Source organism: Callorhinchus milii, unplaced genomic scaffold, assembly GCF_018977255.1.
Source record: "Callorhinchus milii isolate IMCB2004 unplaced genomic scaffold, IMCB_Cmil_1.0 Scaffold9, whole genome shotgun sequence".
Classification (NCBI taxonomy): Eukaryota; Metazoa; Chordata; class Chondrichthyes; order Chimaeriformes; family Callorhinchidae; genus Callorhinchus; species Callorhinchus milii.
In genome coordinates, this window is record NW_024704750.1 from 9,196,105 (window position 1) to 9,218,115 (window position 22,011).

The 22,011-nt window shown below is 37.0% G+C and overlaps 1 protein-coding gene across 8 annotated transcripts in view; it reads left to right on the forward strand.

Annotated features, from left to right (window-relative positions):
• LOC103175216 (gephyrin) overlaps nt 1-22,011 on the forward strand; it is a 159,715-nt gene that overhangs the window by 95,501 nt on the left and 42,203 nt on the right. For 4 of the 8 annotated variants that reach the window (XM_042337909.1, XM_042337911.1, XM_042337912.1 and 1 more), the window contains one exon: nt 21,691-21,733. In XM_042337909.1, the coding sequence (XP_042193843.1) occupies nt 21,691-21,733 (43 nt within the window). Of the gene's footprint in view, nt 1-11,000; nt 11,043-20,918; nt 20,982-21,690; nt 21,734-22,011 lie in introns of all 8 variants that reach the window. The other 4 variants (XM_042337907.1, XM_042337910.1, XM_042337914.1 and 1 more) reach the window with 2 other exon arrangements.

Below are 22,011 nucleotides of genomic sequence, written 5' to 3' on the forward strand. Positions count from 1 at the left end.
ATTGAAAATGACCAATTTATTATTGTTTTTGGTTTTGGAGGGATTATTATTAGGCTCTGTGTGGAGTAAGGAAACTTGCCCAAGGTTTCGCCCTGCCTGGAATTGAACTCAGGTCTCTCGCTTGCAAAGCGAGTGCTCTAACCACTGAGCTACAGGACACCACATGAGCCTCGACCTCCTCCTATTCCCCTCTCTTATATCCTTCCATTCCCTTTTCCCCATGTATGCATCAAGTTTCCTCTAAAATATATTGATACTTTTTGCCTCAAGCATAGCTTCTGGCTGTGAGTTTCACATTCGCACCATCCTCTGCATAAAGAAGTTCCTCCAAAACTCCCTTTTATTATTTTCTCATTTCAACTCGCTTGTCTTTACTTCCTCACACACCTTATAGATTTCTAGTGAGCAAAAATAGAAATTTTCTTACATAGTAGGAAAGAAGGTAGAATAATTCAATGAATGACGAAAGTGAGGTGTTCAAATGTGACTTCTATTTCGTAAAATTCAAATTGACGTATTAAGAACAAGCCGTGAAGGTCAAAAAAGATTTTTTAAAAAACTGTTTTATCAGTTGCTGGATTGCTATTTTTTTGTAGAGGATTTTTTTTTACCAGCAATCAGTCATGAAAAGTTTTGAGGAATCTTTAAGGTAGCTGCACAACTTCAAAAAGCTTTCGTGTGTTGAATACATTTGTTGCAAGGTGCATTTTCAATTGAACTAGAAAATCAAAAAATTATTTGCAACAAGCCACATAGAACACTAAGCATTATTGTTTCCGATCCACCGCCATTAATTAATAACACCCAGGAATGGTTAATGAAGAGTTTGACTGTTGTGATAAACTGTAAGAGTGAATTGTTTCTAACCATCAATAGAACACTTTGAACTCCAAATGAACAAAAACACATGTGTATTTTGTAAAACTTCTCTTCTCCTGCCTCCTCCAGAACAGCTTATGTCACTGTGGGCCACACCAGCTTGGATACTATCTTTAACTTTTGCATAGTGACGTCTGTACTAAAGGATTGCTGAAAATCATGGAGCTCTTTCAATTGCTCAGTTAGTAAATGGTAGATTATTTGCTATTGAGTAATGGAGGCAAGGTCATAGGTTTGATTCCTGGTTTGGGCCAGTGTAGATAATGCATTTGACTTGGTGTCTCTCTCTTTCAATGAGAGAAAATACTGGCCAGTGGTCACTGTTGGAAGTATTTGTGCAGGCATCAGATACAAGCAGATTGGTGATCTCCATTGTCAAATAGTCTACAAGGTATCAAAGCCCAAGTTCACATGTGAGGAATTGTTGTTTAGGAAAGGAACTTGATGACCATAAGAAACTGGAACTGGAGGGCATGATGAGCATTTGGAAAAGGGGTTGCATAGAATTACATAGCATGGAAACAAGCTATTCGGACAATTAGTACTTGCCAGCATTTATACTCTACACAAACCTCCACCCATCATAATCCCGTCTGCTACACCCCCCTATTCCCTTGTTCCTCGTGTCCATCAAAGCTTTTTTCTAATCAAATAGGGGTAGTACAGGAGGACATTAGCACAATGGTTAAATGGGAGAAAATTTTTACTGAATATTATTCTAATTTTATTGCGTGATGAGCAGCAGTTTGTTATCAGAAAGGAAGCCTATCTGTGTAAATGCCATCTTCTAAGTTAGAAAAATGCTGACAGAGAGATTTGAATTTAGTTCCAAATGTTAATTTAATAAAAAGACAAAATAATTGTGGCTTCTACCGAATGGTTATCAAAATAACATTTCCAATGATTTTGTCACTTCTGAGCAGCAGATAATGTTTTTTATATACTAGTGAACATTTATCTGTGAATGTGCTACATTTGTTGTCTTGGGAATCCATATCCTGGGAAAATGTATACATTTTTCTTTAAACATTTTCTCAATTTTTTTTCCTCATGAAATATTTATTGCACAAATAGCCTTTCATTCATTCTTTTAGTAGATCGTCTTGAGAATTAGGTTAGCAAAGTGCATTTTCACTTCTGAGACCTAGATCTGATTCCAAACCAGAATGATGGGATGAAAATTGCTTGTCTTTTCTTGCTTTAAATGGGCATTTTGAACTGTCTCAATCCAATCACTGCTGACTGAATATCTTCAACATGCTCTTCTTGTTGTTGACAGCGGCTGAAATAAGTGGCAAAATATTCCACTGCTCAGCATGGACATCCCTTCAATGACTGTAAATGTAAATGTCTATTTGAACCTACATTTCATAGTTTAAAAAAAAATCAGTTTACGCATGCTGAAGTACAGTAAACCCTGGTTTACCGAACTCTGGGTGTCCAGAATGCGACCTCAGCCAAACCAGATTCCCCCGGGTCCAACTCTCCTAGCACACGCCAAACCAGGGCTGAGCAGCCTCAATGTCCTTACTGGCCTTCACAGCGACCAATGATAGTGACCTTGACTCATATTGTTTGAATGTCGCTAGCAGAAAATAGCTTTTTCACTATTTTCTGCTCGTTGGATTCAAACGATTATAATGAGAGTGCCAGCATTTACTGGCATTGTAATTACACTTAGCCGGAAATTCCAGCTCTCCGCACCGGATCTCCTCCCCCAATTAGTCTTGCTTGCTAGGGTTTAAGTGTGTAAGTATTTTGCCTCAAACGATCTGTTTGCAGTACTTCTAATCTGTACACGTGTCTGTAAATTCTTCCATGAATTTCGCCTCGGCCTGCATAACCAAAGGATGTCAGATTTCAGCCTGGCTCAGCTGTAACTGGGACAGAAGACTGTGTGTTCAAGCGATCAAGTTGGGACTTTGAGCTTTTAGTGAAGGTTGACTTTCCAATGCAGTGCTGGTGAGTGCTGCAGTTTCAGAGGTGCCTTCCTTCAGATGAGATATTAAATGGGAAACAAAACCATGTGAACATAGGGAAGCATATCCTGTCTTATATGTTGTGCTGGCACTTGGTGATTGACATTGTATTCCTGCGCAAATGTATTTTCTTCATCTATTATTTCCCATATTCATTGACGCCAAGCCAACTGGGAAAAATGCCAGTTCATTTCTCTGAATTGTACCATACAAGACGGAAGCTGACAGTACAGAAGAAGCGCATTCGGCCCATCATACATTTTGAAGAGAGATTTGCTCTTCATCTCCGTTTTCATATTGTTGCCATTTTTAATAAGTTTGTGAAGCATTTCTATTCTATGTTCCAAGAGAGAGAAAATGAGAATGGGGAGAAGAGTGAAATGATCAGCAGGAGTTAATATAAACAAATACTTTCTACAAAGAATTGAGAGCTCTACTGAGGTACTCTAATCCTGAGACAAGATAAACAGCCTCTATCGTCTGGATAATCGTTGAAATATAAGGAAGTTTACACATTTTCAGGTTGTATAGATCAATGCGAATCTCAGACACTGTCCACTGATTCAGTTTTGCACCACATGTGCCGCTTTACTTATTTACGCAACTGTTTGAAGATTCCAAGTTTCCTACTGAAAGCTCCTGGTGAAAGGTAACTAAATGTATCTCCTCGGTAGAGATACTTTAACTCTGTATTCATAGTTGGCGATTAACATTCGAATTCTGCTTCTCTGAATAAAACTCCAAACAACCAGAGCGTTTTATTTAGATCACTGGACACCTGAAATGTACAGCCAGGGAATTGGGAAAGTTGGGGATGCACCATCCCAATAGAATCAAATACATTTTCATTGTTGAAAACGATGGAGAATTCATTTCAAACCAGTGGCACCAGAAGATGTCCTTAAAATATTGCTGTATTTCTGCCAGCAGATAATCGCACTTTCACTAAATAGAAAGAACAGGCAAAATGTCATATTTAACACATGCCACAAATTTTCTGAAAGAGCACTGTTGTCATCTGAGTGATGGAAAACTTCATTTGTTTAATGCCAAACACTCAGTCCAAACTGTGTCATTCTTGTTTTGCGTCTCCTGGTTTGTGCATGACATTGCTGTTACGAAAAATGTTTTTCCGCTTCATCTCTCATGACAAACTTTGCTATTTTAAAGCGACAGGTTCATGTGAACAGCACACAATATGGAACCTACTTTTTGAGAGGTACGTCCACAGAATAGAACTTAAATTGGGTTTAATTAAAACTACAATGTGTTATTTAGCCCTTGGATCTATTCATACAACCATTATGGAATTAGCATATTTTAAGATGCCCCGGAACAACCATCTTCTGACTGCTTCTAACCACATTGAGAATAGATTTCTTAGATTTCTGCTACTTTGGTCAACATAAACTTTCTTACAGTTCTTTTTTTTAGCTGTGCAGTATTTGGCACAACGCACTCTTGTCAACTACAATTACTGTGACTGAAAGAAATTACAGCTTTAATATTATTGCTCATTTTTGCAGAGATTAAATTTATACTGCCAAAGATTTGCACTGCTCAATGTGAGATCTGAGAACCATCATGAAAATGTTGCTGCACTATTGTAGCAGAAAGTGTCTTTCCAATCTCATGATGTGTCAGAGAAATTGTCAGAAGTTATTATCATTATTGAGTCTGAAATTCCTGTTGCATTCCGGTTGTTTCTAAATGGGTCAGTGTTTCTAAATCCAGAACTGTGCAACTTTTGTTACATCACATATCCAGTTCAAACGGATCTAAGGTAGTTGACAGCAGCGGATTTCAGCTGGCACATCAATGTTTTTGGATCAAACCTACGTGCATCATAAGTCAGTGCATCTTTGGACAGCCAGCTTGTTAATGAGCAGTGCAGGACCAGATCTCCACACCTCTGTCAGCACTCAATTCAGATTGCCCGTTGTTGCATAAACCAGCCGTCATAGAAGTCTTGACTCAATACCTAGCTGGGCTGAGCAATACTGTAGTAGATTTGCTCAGCTTGTCACAAATTCACTTCTGCGAATGGATCCATCCCAAGTAGTCTATGACTAATTTAGCACTAGGGATTACCCATCCATTGATTTATTTGTGACATTAGAAAGACAACAACCAACTCTTGTGTTTCTGCTCAAGGACCGAGGATACATTGTAGTCTGAAGGCTGGATGGTCTGCCTTGTGGTGTGAGGATTTATTCTGTGTGTGCAGTTTTCCATTTCCCGCAATTTGCAGGAAGCTACAGAAATGCAGAAATGTAGATGGTGATCTGATTCTGCTATAGGCTGTGTAATTGTGGTTTCTAGCCTTCAGCATTGCCTACTGACTGTACTGCTCCTTAAGAGACTTTGCTTATTAGTTGTCAGGCTGGATGCTTTATCCCGTCCTAGTGGGCTTCCAATTGACAGCCTGGTTGTTAAGGGAGAAATAATATTGAATTGAACATTACTACCACCAGGGCACATACTTATTAAAACCATCACAAATAGAAGAAACTGTTTGTTCAATGGTGTTCACTTAGAAATATCAATCATCTGCAATGAGTGACTTAAATTTTATAGGAGTTGAAACTCTTGGTTGCCTTGAATGCTGGAAATGAGAAAAGTCACACAACTTTCTATGCTCCAAGTATAAACTCATATTGTGACTCAAAAAGTGCTTGTGAGATAAAGACTTGAGATGTCTACGGAACAAAAATTGCACATAATTGCAATAGCTAAAACATCCATTGATGGTTGTACTGTGCCAACGTGACAATCATATAGGGTCCTATTTGGGGAAGGATGAGTTGAGTGCAAAAAAAGAGAAACTAGATGAGGAGAAGGGAAGAGAAATGATGAGCTATCTGGGGATGTATTGATGCAGTTGTTGAGGGAGCAGGAGTCATTTAGATAAACTCTTACTGTCATTAACAAGAGGGAGAATGAAAAGGAGGGAGTGAAGTTTATGGATCAAAGAGAGGTTGTTTTTAAAAAAAAGGAAAATCATGTATGAATTTTGTTTAAATATTTTTTTTACTCTGACTAATAGAAAGATGGTGGAGAGTTGGTATTCAGAAAGGACGAGATCAAATCAATGAAGAGCATTTTCCATCCAGTCTTCATTTTTGATGTTCTGCGTGCTCTTCAACTCTTACCTTAATGTGTTCTGAAGTTTCCAAACACTATCATCTGAAAGTCAACCTTATTTTCAGCTGCTCTGTCAAGAGAAACAAAATCAGTTTTTGCCTGTAATCCTTAAATGCTGTTTGGGGGTTGCTTTTGCTAAAAGACAAAGCAACTGAATTTCTCCATCAACCTGCGTTACATGTGAAGTTACTTGAATCGAATATAATAATGAGGATTTAATAAAGTATTAGTGCATTCATTGAGCTCTACAGTCACAATGTCAGCAGGTTACACTAAGGGTTATTCTCTTGAAAAGAAAACTTCCCACCTATGAACTTTGCAACCTTGTACATATAAATAAGATATGCTTCTTCCTTTCACAAAAAAATGAGCTGTTATTGCAATGTATCTTGTTTTATTAGGTGACAACTTTTTTTAACAATATAAAGCATTTATTTCTCAAACCAAATGACCTTGTCTGTCCTAAAAAACATAAAGGTGGTTGTCAACCGTGCACCATAGTCACTTGGAGTAAAAGCTGGAATTTCAAAGTATTGAATAAGACATTTTGCATATTTTGATAAGTAACAAACTGAGATTTGCTTTTGAGTTCATGTTTCTTCTTCGTTCTTTCTTTAATTCCCCCCCTCCCCCCCCCCCCCCCCCATTATAGCAACTTCGAAGGGCGGATGAAGTGAAAGGAGTTGCTTGTAGAGGCGGACCCCTCAAAGTAAATATGTTTACAAACTTTCCGCAAGTTTGTTTACTCAGTTATCGTTCACAACTTACGCTTTAGCAGTCACACTTGCTTTCTCTACTGGCTCCCATTTTTCCCCAAATGTTGCTTTTTTAAAAATCTTTTGACGTTTTCGCCACAAATTTGTTTTCATATTAATTTAACATTACTTATTTCTGTTTGGAAATGATGAAGAAAATGCGGTACTCGTACTTATACATGTGTCTTCTATACCTGTCAAGCTTTTTTTTGTTTTGTTTGATAGTTTGCTGAACAGGCTGTTTTGCCTCGTTTCCGTTAATGTTCTTGTATAGCGTCTTATTTGTTGCATTGAATGTAAATAAATTTATTTAAGGTGTATTTATTACAATGATAAAGACAAGAGATTATTTCTTACAGAGGAGAAAAAACAGAGCCACCTTCTACTTACATGTCAGCAATAGATTTACGAACTTTACATAATATTCCTCACTGCCTAAACTTTAAGATTTGTAATGGTACCTTAAGGCTGCAATTTATTACAGAACATGTTTTCATGGTCTTTCAGATATATTAATTTATTTGGCTTGTTTCGAACCAATTAACTAAATCAAGTAGAAGTTTTAAATTTGCAGAAAAAAGGATATTTTTTATTTAACAATCTCAACCTTCTTACTTTTCTTTCTATAGCAGAAATTTGTTTTTTAGGCATTGTTGCTCAGCCATTTTTGCAATTGATAACTATGACGGAAAACTGTGTGTATGTGTACATACGTATCTCAGTGAATGGACAATCACAGAGTTGATCCTCTTCCCCCCCTCCTCCCCAGTCCAGAATCAGTTGCGGTGCCATATCCAGTCCCTTTTCTGGGTGAAATGAGCTGAAAACAAATACACTTCTCACTGTTAGTGCTACTTAACTTGCCTATTGAGAAAGAAGATTTAAATTAGAGTCGAGATTCTGCAGCAGAAAATAAAAAATGTATTTCAAAGAAAATGGCAGTGAGGGTTTAATATCTAGACATAAAAATGACCATTTCTCTTTCCCCTTTCTTCTCCCCTCCCCCCAAATTTTGGAGGATTTAAAATGTGCTACCTGAGGTGAGACAGAAAATTATAGGTTTTTTAAATACTAAGTGTTGTCTCTTAATCAGCTGTAACTATTGTAATCATTCAATAGCCTTCCAGATTTGCAATCTTCTCATATACTGTGTACATCATCAACTACACAGAATGAACTGATTCTTTTGTAACAATGGGATGATATAAATTGGACAAAACTATTGCTCCAAATTTAAGATTGTGTGTGGGTGTGTGTGTGTTTTGTGTATCTCAGAAAAAATAAATTGACACACAGAATGGTTTCACAGCAATAATTTGCTCAGCTGATGGTTATGAGCTGTTTGCGTATTAACGTGGTTGGTGACTTGATTGAACTGGATGGAAATTGATTGAACACTTTTGGGTGTCCATAATTCTCTAGTTAATATGACATGTATGCCATGCTCAGTACTTCTGTTCCACTGGTTAACTTACCACTGTAGCTCAACTATCAATTTTGATGTGAGTATTTTATTACATTTTCTTTGTCTCTTTCTCCAGTACAGGGGAAGCCTGTTAACGCCCTCTTTACCACTGTTTCCTGGTACATGCCTCACTATTTTGCTGTTGCTTTGTATACCTGAGATAACCAGAAGTGCAGTACACACAGCTGCCGTCTTTGACTAGATGGCTATCCGTACTAAAAAATGGCCTACTTACAGGTGGAAGGTCATTGCTGACATCACTTTCTGTAGGTTATGCAAATATCAGGCATTGCTGATGTCATGCGTTGCTTATGTCACTTCCAGTGCTTTGTAATGTACGATAATATGACAACACAAACATGGGCCATTTTTTGTGCTTTACTTATAACATGGTCACTAAGATATTGGACCCAGAGGATTGCACTGTAACAGGATTGCCCTGTGTACATTCTGTCTCTTGCAAGTCTTAAGAGTTTGCTTTTCCTTTCCAACTAGTTCACCTGTATTTTATGTTTTAAGAAGTTACCACTGTTATTTTTATACATCAACCAGAATTTATTTTCATGTTTGTAGGAATGGTAGATTTCACTTTTGTAATAAGGATAGAACTGCTTGTTAGCTTGAAAGTATCGATCATAAAAAGAAGTGGATGTGCTTTTTAATGGCAGGGTGATCGGTGCTTCTTCAGTAGTGTTTACCATTTGGGTAAACCGTAGTAGCACATTAATATGCAACTCCAGCCAACCACAGATTCATCCCCTTGTACAGTAACATGCAGTAGGCTTAGAATCATGAATGTCACTGTATCTAACTCGTAAACAAGTGGAGAGAGGCAGGGTTGACTGAATTAAGACCACTATGCATATATCTTTATTGGATTAAAATTAGTAATAGACAGTTTATTTTCATTAAGCAAACGGCATTCTCCAGATTTTGAGCTTTACTACAGCTTTTGGTCTGAACCTACAAAGTCAAACTGGGAACCTGTCACTGTAAGTGTTAAATAAAGTCGAGTATGCTTAATGTAATTTTCCTTCGGATAGGATGAAATTATAACACTGTGTAAAATAGCAATAAGGGAACCCTCCTCATAAACACTTGCAAACACTTCCAGGCTATATAGAATTTCAAGATAAGAAAATAAAGTAAAAAATTCTATCAGCAGCCCCATATTTTGCTTTGCTCATTCAGTTACAAAGTAAAAATAGGAGCTGAGTGTTGTGGGAAAACTATGTGTGGGGAATACTAATTTTCAATTGGCTTCAGACCTATACAGATTGCAGATGCTTCTCTACATCAACCACAAATCACAATAGGTTGTCTGTTTCAACTGCTGATACATGCATGAGAGCAGAATGTCACAGCCGTAGGTGGTTAAGAGTATCATGAGATTTCTTTCAACCAAAGAGACCACATTTGAAGAAGAGCTCATTACTCAATGTGCAGTTCAGAAAATCTCTTGCATCAGAGATCCTGGAAAGCTGTAATCACACATTTGAGTGTTGCTCTGCGTGTAGACAGAGTTTGATTCTTGAGATCCTTACTGGGAGTGACCTTGTAATTTATAAACCTTCTGAGAAATAAGTGCAGTTTCTAATGCCTGTCTGAATATTTTTTTCATAGCAAAATTGAGTTTATTATTGTTTTGAAGAGGCAGGATTTATTTCCAATGACTGCAAAATGATGAAACCATATCACATATGCAGTGTAATTCATTGCAGCTTTAAATTAGTCCAGAAAACATAAATTACAGTTAATACAGTACAGTACTTTAAAATGTAGGCAGGTTTTCACGTTTCAACTTCATAGAGAGGTAGTGAGGAATGTAGACATTCTCTTTTTAATAGAACGGTTGTTTAAATACTATTCTGATGTTTTGCATGTAGCTCCATCATAAGGTGGAGCACCTCAACGATCAACTGGAAGGAAATGTAAAGCTCTCTTAAAGTAAATATATGATTTTTATCAAGTGATGGTTTCCTTCCGCTGGCTGAAATTGCTAGCTCATCTGATTCTCATCCTCCTGCTGCTCCTCCTTTCTTCAGGGGTTTCATTAGGATTGAGGCTGAAAACTGAGGATTATCCCTTTACAACGCATCGTAAATACAGTATTGGTTATCCTTCCATGAAAGAAACAGTATCCATTTTGTTGCTCCTCTTGGTATTGTCATGCAATCAAATCAACATTTCAGGAGGTTTGCGGATTGGCATTCACTAATTTTTGCAAGTCACCCCACGTTAGGTTGTAAACGGTGCTTGCAGGTCTTTGTAAAACATCCATAACAAAATCATTATCAGTCTGCAATCAGATTTTTTGGGATTGTTGACAGACCTTTAGCTTTAGTCAGTCGAGTTCCATATTTCACTATTTGCTTCACCGTACATTGAGTTAGTCAATAAATGCGATTTAATTGTAGAGATGGTCAAATAAGGATTGTAACCCCAAATTTCTATTCATCGGTTCCGAATGAAGTTGAAAAGGTCTGAACCATACTCTTTTGAAAAGAGTGCAAAAATGTTGCAGTTGCTCCACCTTGGCCTACCCTTAACAAAAAGGATACTGACTCTTTTATGCCCACTTTGGAACCATAATGCTGTCTCTCCAGAGTCATAGTCATAAACTTTACCTTAGCCATCATCTTCAATAGAGAAACCGCTAATGAAACCCCTGCCTTCTGCTTTAGAGCTGAAACTACCTCTGCAGAGAACCTCCTCAGTCCCTTACTTGCCATATCTTCTTCTTTAACAGTGTTTTCTTTTCCCTTGCTGCACAACCAGGCTGAGCTCTCTTCGTGCACACCTTCTTATTGTGCTACAGAGGTATACTGCACGTGTTTTTGCATAATATGCACTGTGTTGCTTTGCGCTGTGCTCTCCTGTGAGCACAGTACAGTATTTACAATTCTGCATGCTACCTTTGATGGTTTTTTTAAAAAAATCCATAGTAAAATGAGCAGTGTGGTAAGAACATGTGGGGAAGAGCAAAATGAAGTTTGTCAGATTTCTTTTTAAAAACACATATTGATCAATAAAATAACATATCCATTTGTTAAAAAAAGTGGCATAAAAGACTTAACACTGGTTAAAGTACAGCTCAGCTGTGAGATAATGCCATCTTTTAATGTGACTTCGGTAAGTACCCAAAGTGTTAGGAAGGATTTTGCTTTATACTGTTACTTTCTTTCTGCATCTGTTTTTTTTTTCTGGGGTATATGTCTGTGTAAAATAACAGCCCAATTGCTTTATCTGAGTTGTCTTTTCCATGGTGAGATAAAGAAAAAAATGGGTTTAGGAGTACCTCTCACTTTCTTCTCTATGTTTTCGTATATTTCACAATTGACAGACTAGTTGGGACATAAGCCGACTAAAACATTTTTGGGGCTCTCTGAATTTCCTCTATATAGCAAAGTCCCTTTGAGTGCTGAAAGGCTTGACCTGCTTTCAAAAGCGTACATACATTTTCTTTTGTGTGACATCTGCAAGATAATCTTTTTGCACCTCTCTAATTGTGATTTAGGAAAGATGGAATTGAAGAAGTGTGCAGAAGCACGTTATAATTGATTTTTTTTTGTGTCTTTCGAATTGGTATTAAAGACACTTCATCTGTCCTGAATGGCAGATACACAGAACTCAGCAAGCTTTCATGCCGCAGCCAATTCCTCAATAGTATTGACTTCAAGGGAAAGGGGATATTATTAGTAATTCTGTTGAATTTTTGTCATTTTGTTTTGACTCGCCCACTGGTGTAATTGTACTGTTGCGCTCAGCAAGTCAATCAGTAAATGACTAACCTTGATAACAAGTGAATCCTATATTTACCACTCTGATACTTTTTTTTACTTGCGTTCCCAGGATAACGACTTTAATACATTTCAAATAAGGCTCTATAGCATGAGAGCGGTGAGGCAGAATTGTAGTCCTGTGTGAATTGAACGTTCAGCAGTTTACATACCTTTTGATTATTTTTTCTTCTGCTTTACTCCAGTACAAATAGGAAATGATTCAAACCAAATAGATTGGATTAAAAACATAATGTAAAGGGGTACATTTGGCAAAACTCTAATTATTTAATCTTTCATACGTGGACTAAAAACCCATTGCATTTCCACTTAGCATAAATAAGATGGCATCAACAAGGATTTCCTCCTTCAATCAGAGTTAGCACCTTAACATCCTCCTGACGTGAAATTTGTTGTTGTTGTTGAAATGTTCCTTTCTATTGTATTATGAGAGCACGTCTATGGGTGGCTATTTTCAGTTTTATTTCCTTTTTAAAAAGGTGAACAATGTTTTGCATTGTTATTTGAGCATTTTGTCAATAGGTGTGGAATAGAGGTTGGAAATGCTGCAACCATTCATATTAAATGAGGCTATTATTTGGGTTTGCACAGTTGAAACAGAAGTACAATGTGTGTGCAACCTTTTTTTGTTTTAAACCTGACAAAATAAGATTCTTATCCTGAGTTTTAGATGTCAGCCTAGCTCAGTTGGTAACATTCTCATCCCTGAGTTGGAAGATTGTGGCTTCTAGCCCCTTGATGGGATTTTGAACTCTCATTCTAAGCTGACACTCCACTGTAGTGCTGCACATTTGCTGCGCTGTTGAAGATGTTGGACTTTAGATGAGATGTTAAACTGACGTTCCATCTACCTGTTAATATGGATGTTAAAGATACCATGGCACAACTCGAAAAGAGAATGGAGTTTCTCCTGGTGTCCTGACAAACAATCCCCCAGATAAAATTGATAAAATAACTTCATAGCTATTTGTGGGATATTGCTGTGCCATGTTCGCCTACACATACAGTCACTACAATTTACAATAGAATCCTGTGAAGTGTTTTGAGATGTCCTCTTGACATGAAAAGTGCTATACCAAATGCAAGGATTATTATAATATACTTGTTGTTATAAACTACATAAAGGGCTTCCTGAATGTAATTTTAAATAAATAAATCGTGTTATAATTGTATGTTCACAATTGTGATTAAATAAAAAATAATTCCTATGTGCAGATTGTCATTAGGAGCAAGGGGAGTTACTGGGATATTTTGTTGGAAAGGGATATTCAACATTGGATATAGTTGTTCAATATCAAAACTATTAATTTTTGTCTTGACTTAATCTTGCAGACTTCCTGTACAGTGTCTACCACAGCAAGTGCTTGAATATAAACTTCCTGTAACATTATTGCTCAGCTTCACGTAGTAATGTCTGCTGAGTTCAACACATGTAATTGAGCTGAGGGAAACATCCTGCACTAACAATACTTACCCTTAGCAAAAATGATGCTTGATCAACTTACAATTGCATCTTCATTGGCCTTTAACTCATCATGCAAAACAGACATGGGTGATATGGGGGATACAACTTCTACATGAACAAATAGGAGCGAATAATCCAGTTAGTTGTCTAGAAAAAGATTGGACTAATTGACTGATCCTAATTCATTTGGTTTTGACTATTTGAGAATGAGCACCACACGCAAAGGGTGCAAGCTTGGTCAGATGACCTGATTAAAAATCGAGTCCCACGCAAATAGATTAAAATGTAGACATTGATCCATCTATATTGAACCTGACTGGAAACTCCTCCCCCCCTTCCAAATGCGGCTTAGGTGTACAAAAAAAAACAAGTCCAGTCCAGATCAGCACAAAGGAATCAGAACAAAATCAAAATCCATTCCAAAATAAAAGTATCTTCTGTCAAATAGTCTTGTTACATTATTGTAACAAGCTGTGTTCAGTACTCTGAGACACTACCCCCACATGAAGGGTGCTATATAAATGCAAGTCGTTGTTATTGTTGTTACACTTTTTCTTGCATTTTGACCATATTTGAAGCTGGACAGTGTGCTGATCTCCAGAAGAAGTGAAGCGAGCTGGATGTTTGATTAACTGTGTGCTCCTGGGGTCTTGTCATTTACCTTTGTGTTAAAAATACAAAACACCAAGCTTTTTGAATTTGTATTGAATATTCATAAGAAAAAAAGTACAGCCATTAGTAAGTACAGTAATTTTGGAAACCATGTAGTTTTGGCCCACAGGTTAGGTTACCAAAGTGAACGCTAGCTCAAGCAGAGTTTGTTATTGTGCTGAATAAAAATTAAGCAGATATTTGCATATTTTTATACTTCTAGATGTTACTGCGGTGATTAGTTAATGCTATGAAATGGGGGAGGAAAAAAGGTTAATTTAAGGTTGGCCCTTCATTGATGCATCCATAAGGATTTATGAAAGTTTTCATAGAAATGCTAGCAATTCTTTTTGAAAGATTTTAATCATTTCCATTGTGGATCTCTGTTGTAAGTTAAGTACCTCATCAAGAGTGTGGCAGGTTTATTCACCACAAGACAATTATGAAATTCACCAAAATATATGTGATTGGAAATGCTCCGGGAATGTATTGAAATAAAGCATATGATGGTGTGGAACAAAGATTCATAGTCATGAAAAAATAACAAAAAAAATTGCATGGGGGAAAAATAGTTTTTTTTAAAAAAACTACGGCACCTATTACCTTCAAAAGGGATACACGTTTCACATTCACAGTGTCGATATTGCATTGTGTTGGTACAAGGGCTTGTTGCTGTTCATATACAAAGCTAACTATTATAAAGTAATACTGGCTTGAAAGGTAAACACAATTTATTGTGTAGCAATCAAAGTCTTTTAAATGGTATAATTTGTATATTTGTATTTAAAAGATCATGACAAACTATAAGTATTAGTTTATTTAATTTTGAAACTGTGTCTTCGTTTCGATTAGTTCAGAACAGATATCCAACCTACATATTATAAGTTTTTTGATGATGGACAATTACAAGTTGTCAACATTACAAGTTGTCAACAATTTCATGGCCTCTACCAGGGCTGCTCTTTACCCAGGTGATAAAAAGGGGAAGGAGAGTGCTTAAGTACAACACATTGTGGGACATTGTTTGGCTTCCTCTCAGTCTCAGCCACTCTATTGACTTCCTAAGCTCCACTATTTCCTTTGATTTCAAATGGAATTCTCATATCTCCTTCACTTGTAAAGATACTTGCATTGAACTCCGTTTCCTCTTTCACATCCTTTACATTTATTCCCTCTCCACTGACTCTTAACTCTTTATAAGGCTTATGTTCGTCCAAGGCTTAATTATTGCTGCCATATCTTGTGAGCTTTTTTCTCTATCACTCTTTGCACTCCTAGACATGATATAAGAAGAGGCTTCTATTATGAAAGTTAATCCTTTCCTTACCCTCCATGTCCGTTCTTTCTTTCCATGTCAGAATGTTTCTTGGCTCTCAATTTGCGACGATGATTTGGTTATTGCACATCTGAACTTATTGCACTTTTCTTATTACTACCTACCTTCTGATGCATCCTCCTACACTTTCTTGATTCTCCCTGCATCCTCACTGATTGAAGTAATGGTTTGCAGTCAGCCATCAAGATGATTAGACTGAAGAATTAAGTTCCTGATTTTAATTTAACAGGTATAGTGCAATCTGTCTGTTGTAGACTCTCAAGGGAATGGTCCTGATTGCTCATTCCACACCGATGACCAATTTATTAAAGTTGTCAACTGGCAAACTTCAAATCCAACGTTAAATTAGAGACAAATTCTACCTCAGATAACTCCATTCATTTTTGCCAGTTTTTGAAAAATCTGAAGTAGATTATAGACTTCTAATTCAAGATGCTGTCAAATTCTTCAGAGAAAGACCTCCGGCTATTCGTGGGAACATGTTTAGAAATATGTCACTGCTTTCGTCACTTCCAGTAAACCAAGATTTAAAAACCTCTGAGATTTGCAAACTGGTCAATGTCGGATGTAGATGAATGCAGTTGTGGTAAATAAAGTTGCTTTTGCACACTATTATTGTTTTGAAATGGACCAAACTGTGCAATAACATATGTGTTTGTTCCAGCAGCATCTAGTTGGGGTACTGTTCATTTAAGTGTTCATTTATGGTCCTATTTGAGAGTGAGACAGATTGAGTGCACAGATGACTAATATAAAGAAGATAATTCCTATGAACGGCTATTGCCTGGGACCACAATTGCTGCTACAAACATGACCAACTCAAATTCCTACTCACCCATTCTTTGCTGTCCAGGTGGAAGGACAGGATGCTTTTTTTCCTCTTTGACCGTGCCTTCGGCCACCCTCCCACCTTCATCCTCCCACCCTCCACGCATCTTGATTCCAACCTCCAGCTCTGGTGCAAACCCTTGGCTGTCCAGATCCTTGGAACGTCCTTCCAACGTGAAATGTGCTATATAAATGTAATTTGTTGATACTGTTGTTCTATTTGTTAAAGTACTTTCAACTACATAAGTGCTTAAACTAGTGCTTAAACTACATAAAATCCAACTCTTAAGAGAAGAGTATTGATCCTTCTCCATGATGCATCATGTGTACTTGATTCTTAGTATCATTTGTAAATATGCTGTTTGTCTAAATTAGAGATATATTCTGCCTCAGATAACACAATTCAATTTTGCCAATCAAATTTTTTTTGAAATCTAAGTATTCAAACTTCTTGTTACAGATTTCCAATTCAAGATACTTTCTTGTCAGGTTATTTGGAGTAAGACATCCTTCAGTTCAAAGAAATAAGTGTAGAAATATTTCACTGCCTTTAAAGCAAGGTTTAAAACCTCTGACAGACTGGTCTGTGTCAGAGATGTTTCAGAAAGAAAACACTCATTTTCTTCAGTGCTTGCTTTTAAGTATTCTCCATTGACCGAGTATGTGTTTCCTTTCTATTGCATTTCAACTACAAATGTTCAGCAGTGTCCCCAGTGTCTGTCCCCAAACAGTTTACCAAAATTTCATATTTATGAGTTCAGAGGTTGTGTACAATTGAGACTGCAGGAGATTGATGGGCAGTTTTGTATCTGTGTTTACTCCTCCAAGAAGCTATCCATCCTAATCCCAATTCTTTGCTCTTTCCCCATACTCTCTGATACCTTCCTCTCAATGTGCTTGTCCAATTCTTGATACTTTAATTAATTTCTATCCTTAGTGGGTTAAAAATACTGCACGCCTTGCACAAAAGAACTATACATTCATCATCAGCGGGGAAGATGAGAAAAGCAGTTGGAACTTCTTTTATTTTAATGTATTATCAGTAATGTCCACTTTAGCTTGTCAGTCTGTAATTCAGATTAATTGTCATCTCATTCACCATCTCAATGCCATGAAATTTACATTTAATTTGCCTTGACTTTCTGCACGTTACATCATCGTGCATTTCATAAAAAATTTAGAAGAGCAGCATGTATATGCATACATATTAAATATAGATTTAAGCCACATTTCCATAAACCTGCATTTGTTTATAGATGTGCCCTGGAGCTGCCTATTTTTGCTCCCTATTGGTATATTCAGCCTTCAGCACAGCTTGTTGACTGAGGTGAAAACGTCCACTTGAAGTACTGTGTTTGTTTGCCTGATACATATCGTCTAAAAAAAAATTATAAATGTATGAGCCTCTCTATGATCGCCCAAGTATAGTGCTTTTCATTATAGTTACCTGCTTCTGCCCATCTAATCTCATGAGCATGATGCTCAATCATGGTTGTTAAAGTAGTGTGCATGTGTCGTATATTCCCTTTTGGGAACAGTTTCCAAATCAAAAATTCATGCTTGCCAGATCATTAAGATGTGTAACAACTGAAGTTTTGTTCAATAAAAATCATGTTCGGTCTGGTGTAAGCTGAATTTTCTCGACTCTCCTCTGAATTAAGACAAAATTCTACTCAAATAAGTTTCAAAGTAAAAAAAAATGTGAGTGGTAGAGATTCAATGTTACGTAATTAGTAACAGTTCTATCTTTCTTTGTAGAAATGTCCCCTGTCATATTAAAGAACTTGCTCTTTAACTAAACTGAAGATCGAATTATTTTAGTCTCTCTGCATGCTCCCAAAATAAGCTTTTTTTAAAAAGAAACAGTAGTATTTGGGGATTTGTTTGGTCTTTTTCCAAAGATAAAATGTCACATCTGTTTTTAGCTTTAAAATAACTGGAGCATAGATTTAAACTGCTGGTAGGGTTCATGACATATTATAGTTAGGACCTATGATCTGGAATACACAGTTACGGTTAATTATATTCATTAGCTATTAAATAAGGAGACATTTTTATAGATAAGGAATTGAAACTTGGACGAAAGACATTAAAATAAGACTAGATGTTTCCTTGGAGTAAGGGATACAAGTCATCTTGGTCCATTGTCATGCATTCATTGGTGGTCACTTTCAGAACACTGTTAACAAAAAAATTCTTCATGCAAAGGTTTTGTGTAGAATATGGAATCCACTGTATCAGCTCACCACAGATGGCAAAATCAATTGGGATGTTAAAAGGGACACATGCCAGATTTAGTTTATTGGTTCATGATTTCATTTGGCACTATGTCAATTTGCATCATAGTAAGCTTGCATTTTATGAGACATTAAAGTTAAAATGGTTTGTTCAGTCACTGTACTTCCATTTTCCTACAGTAATCCTGATCCTGGACTGGATGCAGAATTTAAAAAATGGTTCTGGAGTTGTATGAGGCTTTCCTGCCACCTGATGTGCCTGTTTTCTAAACAAGCACTGTGATGCTGGGCAGGCTTGGTTCCCATCATTGTTATTCCTCCAATGTCTGGTGCTTTGTGCTCTGTGAGCAAGTGCTGACAAATGTGAGCATCGATTTTTTTTGGTCAACTTCAATATATTCAAAACCCCCTTTCCAATGCTTTAAGAGTATTCAGACACGGACTGAGGCAGCTCTTAAACATGACGTATGAGTGTCCTCATGTGTCAAGAATCCCAGCTGACCAAACAAAAAACTACTGTAATTTCTTTAATTATGAGGCACATTGCACAGTGTGGGCAAGTGTCTATAAACAGGACACCCAGGCACTGGGCAGATCCATGGTACCTATTTTAGTATAGACACATGGAGTGTGAGAAAATCAAGAGACAGAAAAAAATGCATCAAAATAAACAAAGCAACATTGAGCTTAAAATGGATAGAAAGTATTCTCACAGAGAGAGAACTAAAAGGTGAGGGGAGAGGAGAAGAGAACAAACTATTTGTTCTCCCCTGTGATCCTGTAATGGTTTTGCTGATTATGCACACTTTGAATCGAAGTATCTTTACAATTTCATCCTGTATAAATTTTGGGGAGTGTTCATTCTTTGTATTTGTGTGTATCAACAGGACAGCCACCAAAGGAATGCAGGAAGTGTCTGATTATAATAATATTTACGCCTAAAGACCTTTGATTTGTTCGTGCGCCTGCACCTCCTATGAAAATTTATTTTGGGTTTGCAATTGTGACTCCATTTTAAAATTTCACTTTAAAACTTTAAAAAGGAATTTGCTTCACTGGCACACTTCACGACTCTCACCAGGCACATCAGTCTGATAGGTCGTTATCTTAATGAATATAGTCGCGCTGTTGCATACCATTCAGCCTGCACTTGATAACTCTGTTACACGTTGCCTTTTATTGTGAGATGGGGAGGGAGGAAATGTGTTGGTGCTGTCAGGGATGGAAATATAAATTGAATGAGGCATCATTTTTAAAATAATTTCAGACATATATCACAGTTTTTTTTTGAATGGTCTGGTTTTTTTTCCTTCCATTTTTCACTTTTTCGTGCCTCAGTATCCGTTTCTTCCAATTGTAGTTTTATTGTTGTTTTTCTTGCACTATTAATCTTTTCGATCCATGGTATCTGCTTCAATTTCACCATATCAAGAATACAGAGGCCTGTGCACTAAATAATGCTGTTAGGGGTTGTGATGATGAATGAAAGGGAGGCAAAACAGAAGAGGTTCAATGTAATACAACATCATTCTCCGTCACCAGTTCATTGGAAAGCTTGTGTTTTCTTTGTCCTGGAATCCATTTGTACTAATTCCCATCCATCCCACCAGACTTCGATGCCAACAGCAGATTACAAGGCAGTTCAATTACACTCATTTTTCATTCAGTGTCAAGTTGCTTTTTCTATCGATCCTCCTTTATTCCTTTTTTTCATGTATCTGAAAGAATCTTCCATAGTATGTTTTTAGCCTAGCAAAAAAATGTATGTATGGTTCTGGTAACTTGAGTCAATCCCAAAGATCTTCCTGGAAGGATTTTCATTATTTCTTAAAAGAGACTTCAACCTGAATTTATTCCAAGCTGCATGGGGGGGGAATATAACCTGCAGAATTGTCAATTACTATATCCTGATGGGTTGAAAGAAAGTGAGAGGGACGCTGACCTATCGAATTAGGCATGTTCTTTTTTTTATTTAGAAAATACATTAGTGATCAATACAAGTGTAATTGTTTATCTGTATAGGATTATGGTTGGGATGGGGGGCATAGCATGCAGTAAATTGCTATTTGCTTTATGTTAGTTTATTTTTGTTTCCTTTCTGTGCTAATGGCCCTGTTTGCTTGAATCAGTAAGCAGTTCCTGCCTGCTTTTTTGCCCCAGTCTTTTGAGTCTTGTGTGCGGGTTAATGCTGGTGGTTCCACAATCTGCATGTGTTTTTTTAGTGTGTTGGTAGCAAGTGTGTTGAAAAAAATGTATTAGGCCAAACCTATAATAAACCTCTCATTAGTTTTGTTTACGTATCTCATTTCTTAAAGAAATTTATTAGATTTCTGAGCTTCTCTATTCATTATAAATCTTTTGTTTTTGTTTACGCATTAGCTCCACCATAGGTTGGAAGGGCTTAAAGATGAACTCAGAAGGCATAGAGGATACAACTCGCGAGTAACTATTACTGATCAAAGGAGCTGTTACCATTCGCAAACTTTGCTTTGCGCTATGAGTTTCAGCTCCTTGCTACTCTATCTATGTGAAGATTCTTGACTGTCTGTTTCTTCCACCTTAACACTGTCCACTAGTCTGCGCCTTTAGCATTTGTCTTAGAATCTTTCAGCTTTTGATTCATTTTCTCATTTAGAGCCTCCTAATTCATATATGGTGTAATTCCTGGTGTTATTCTGTGTCTGGTTGAGTGTGTGTGTGTGTGTGTACATGTATTTTTTTCTTTCATTTCTAAAGAGTAATGATGGCACCAGACACACAAGCCCTTCTACATGGATTAGTTTATTGCAACATGCCATGTTCATTTCTGATGACCTTTTCTCCCCATGCAGTTTTCATGGCTACTTGTGCTCAGCAGATCAGCCACGCATCAGTTGCAACTTTTCTTTGAGCTGCTGTGTTTTGTCTTAATAACCTTTGCTCTTCATTTTGATGGTTTTTTAAAATTTCACACATTTGCAGTTTATATTCTAGGATGAAGAATCATAAGCTTCCCTCATTGTGGCATCCTTGCACAAAATTATCATTTCATCGTGGTAATCCAGCTTTGTTCATCATGATCTTTTCTTCTGTAGAGCTCGCTGCATGTCTGTACTTATCTGAGCCTGGCAGTGCCTATTCTAGACTTAAATAGAATTCATTCTCTTTGCAGGTCCAGTCAAGATGCAGCAGCAAAGAAAATATTCTGAGAGCCAGTGAGTATCTTGTCTCTTTTTTTGTTCTCCAACATACATTTATTACAATAGAAGTATTAAAATGTTATTCTACCTGAGTAAAAATGGTGACTGTTTCATCTTGGAATTGCAAACTATCTGGGTGTATAAGACTATAGAATCAACTCTGTACATGTCTCAAAGGAAACGGTGAACTAGTCAATAGTGTTGGAGTGGAATCAAGAGAAATAATGCAACTTTCATAACCTGTTGGAAGTTGTCATCAGATCAAGGCTGATGTCATTTCCTGTTTGCTGCAC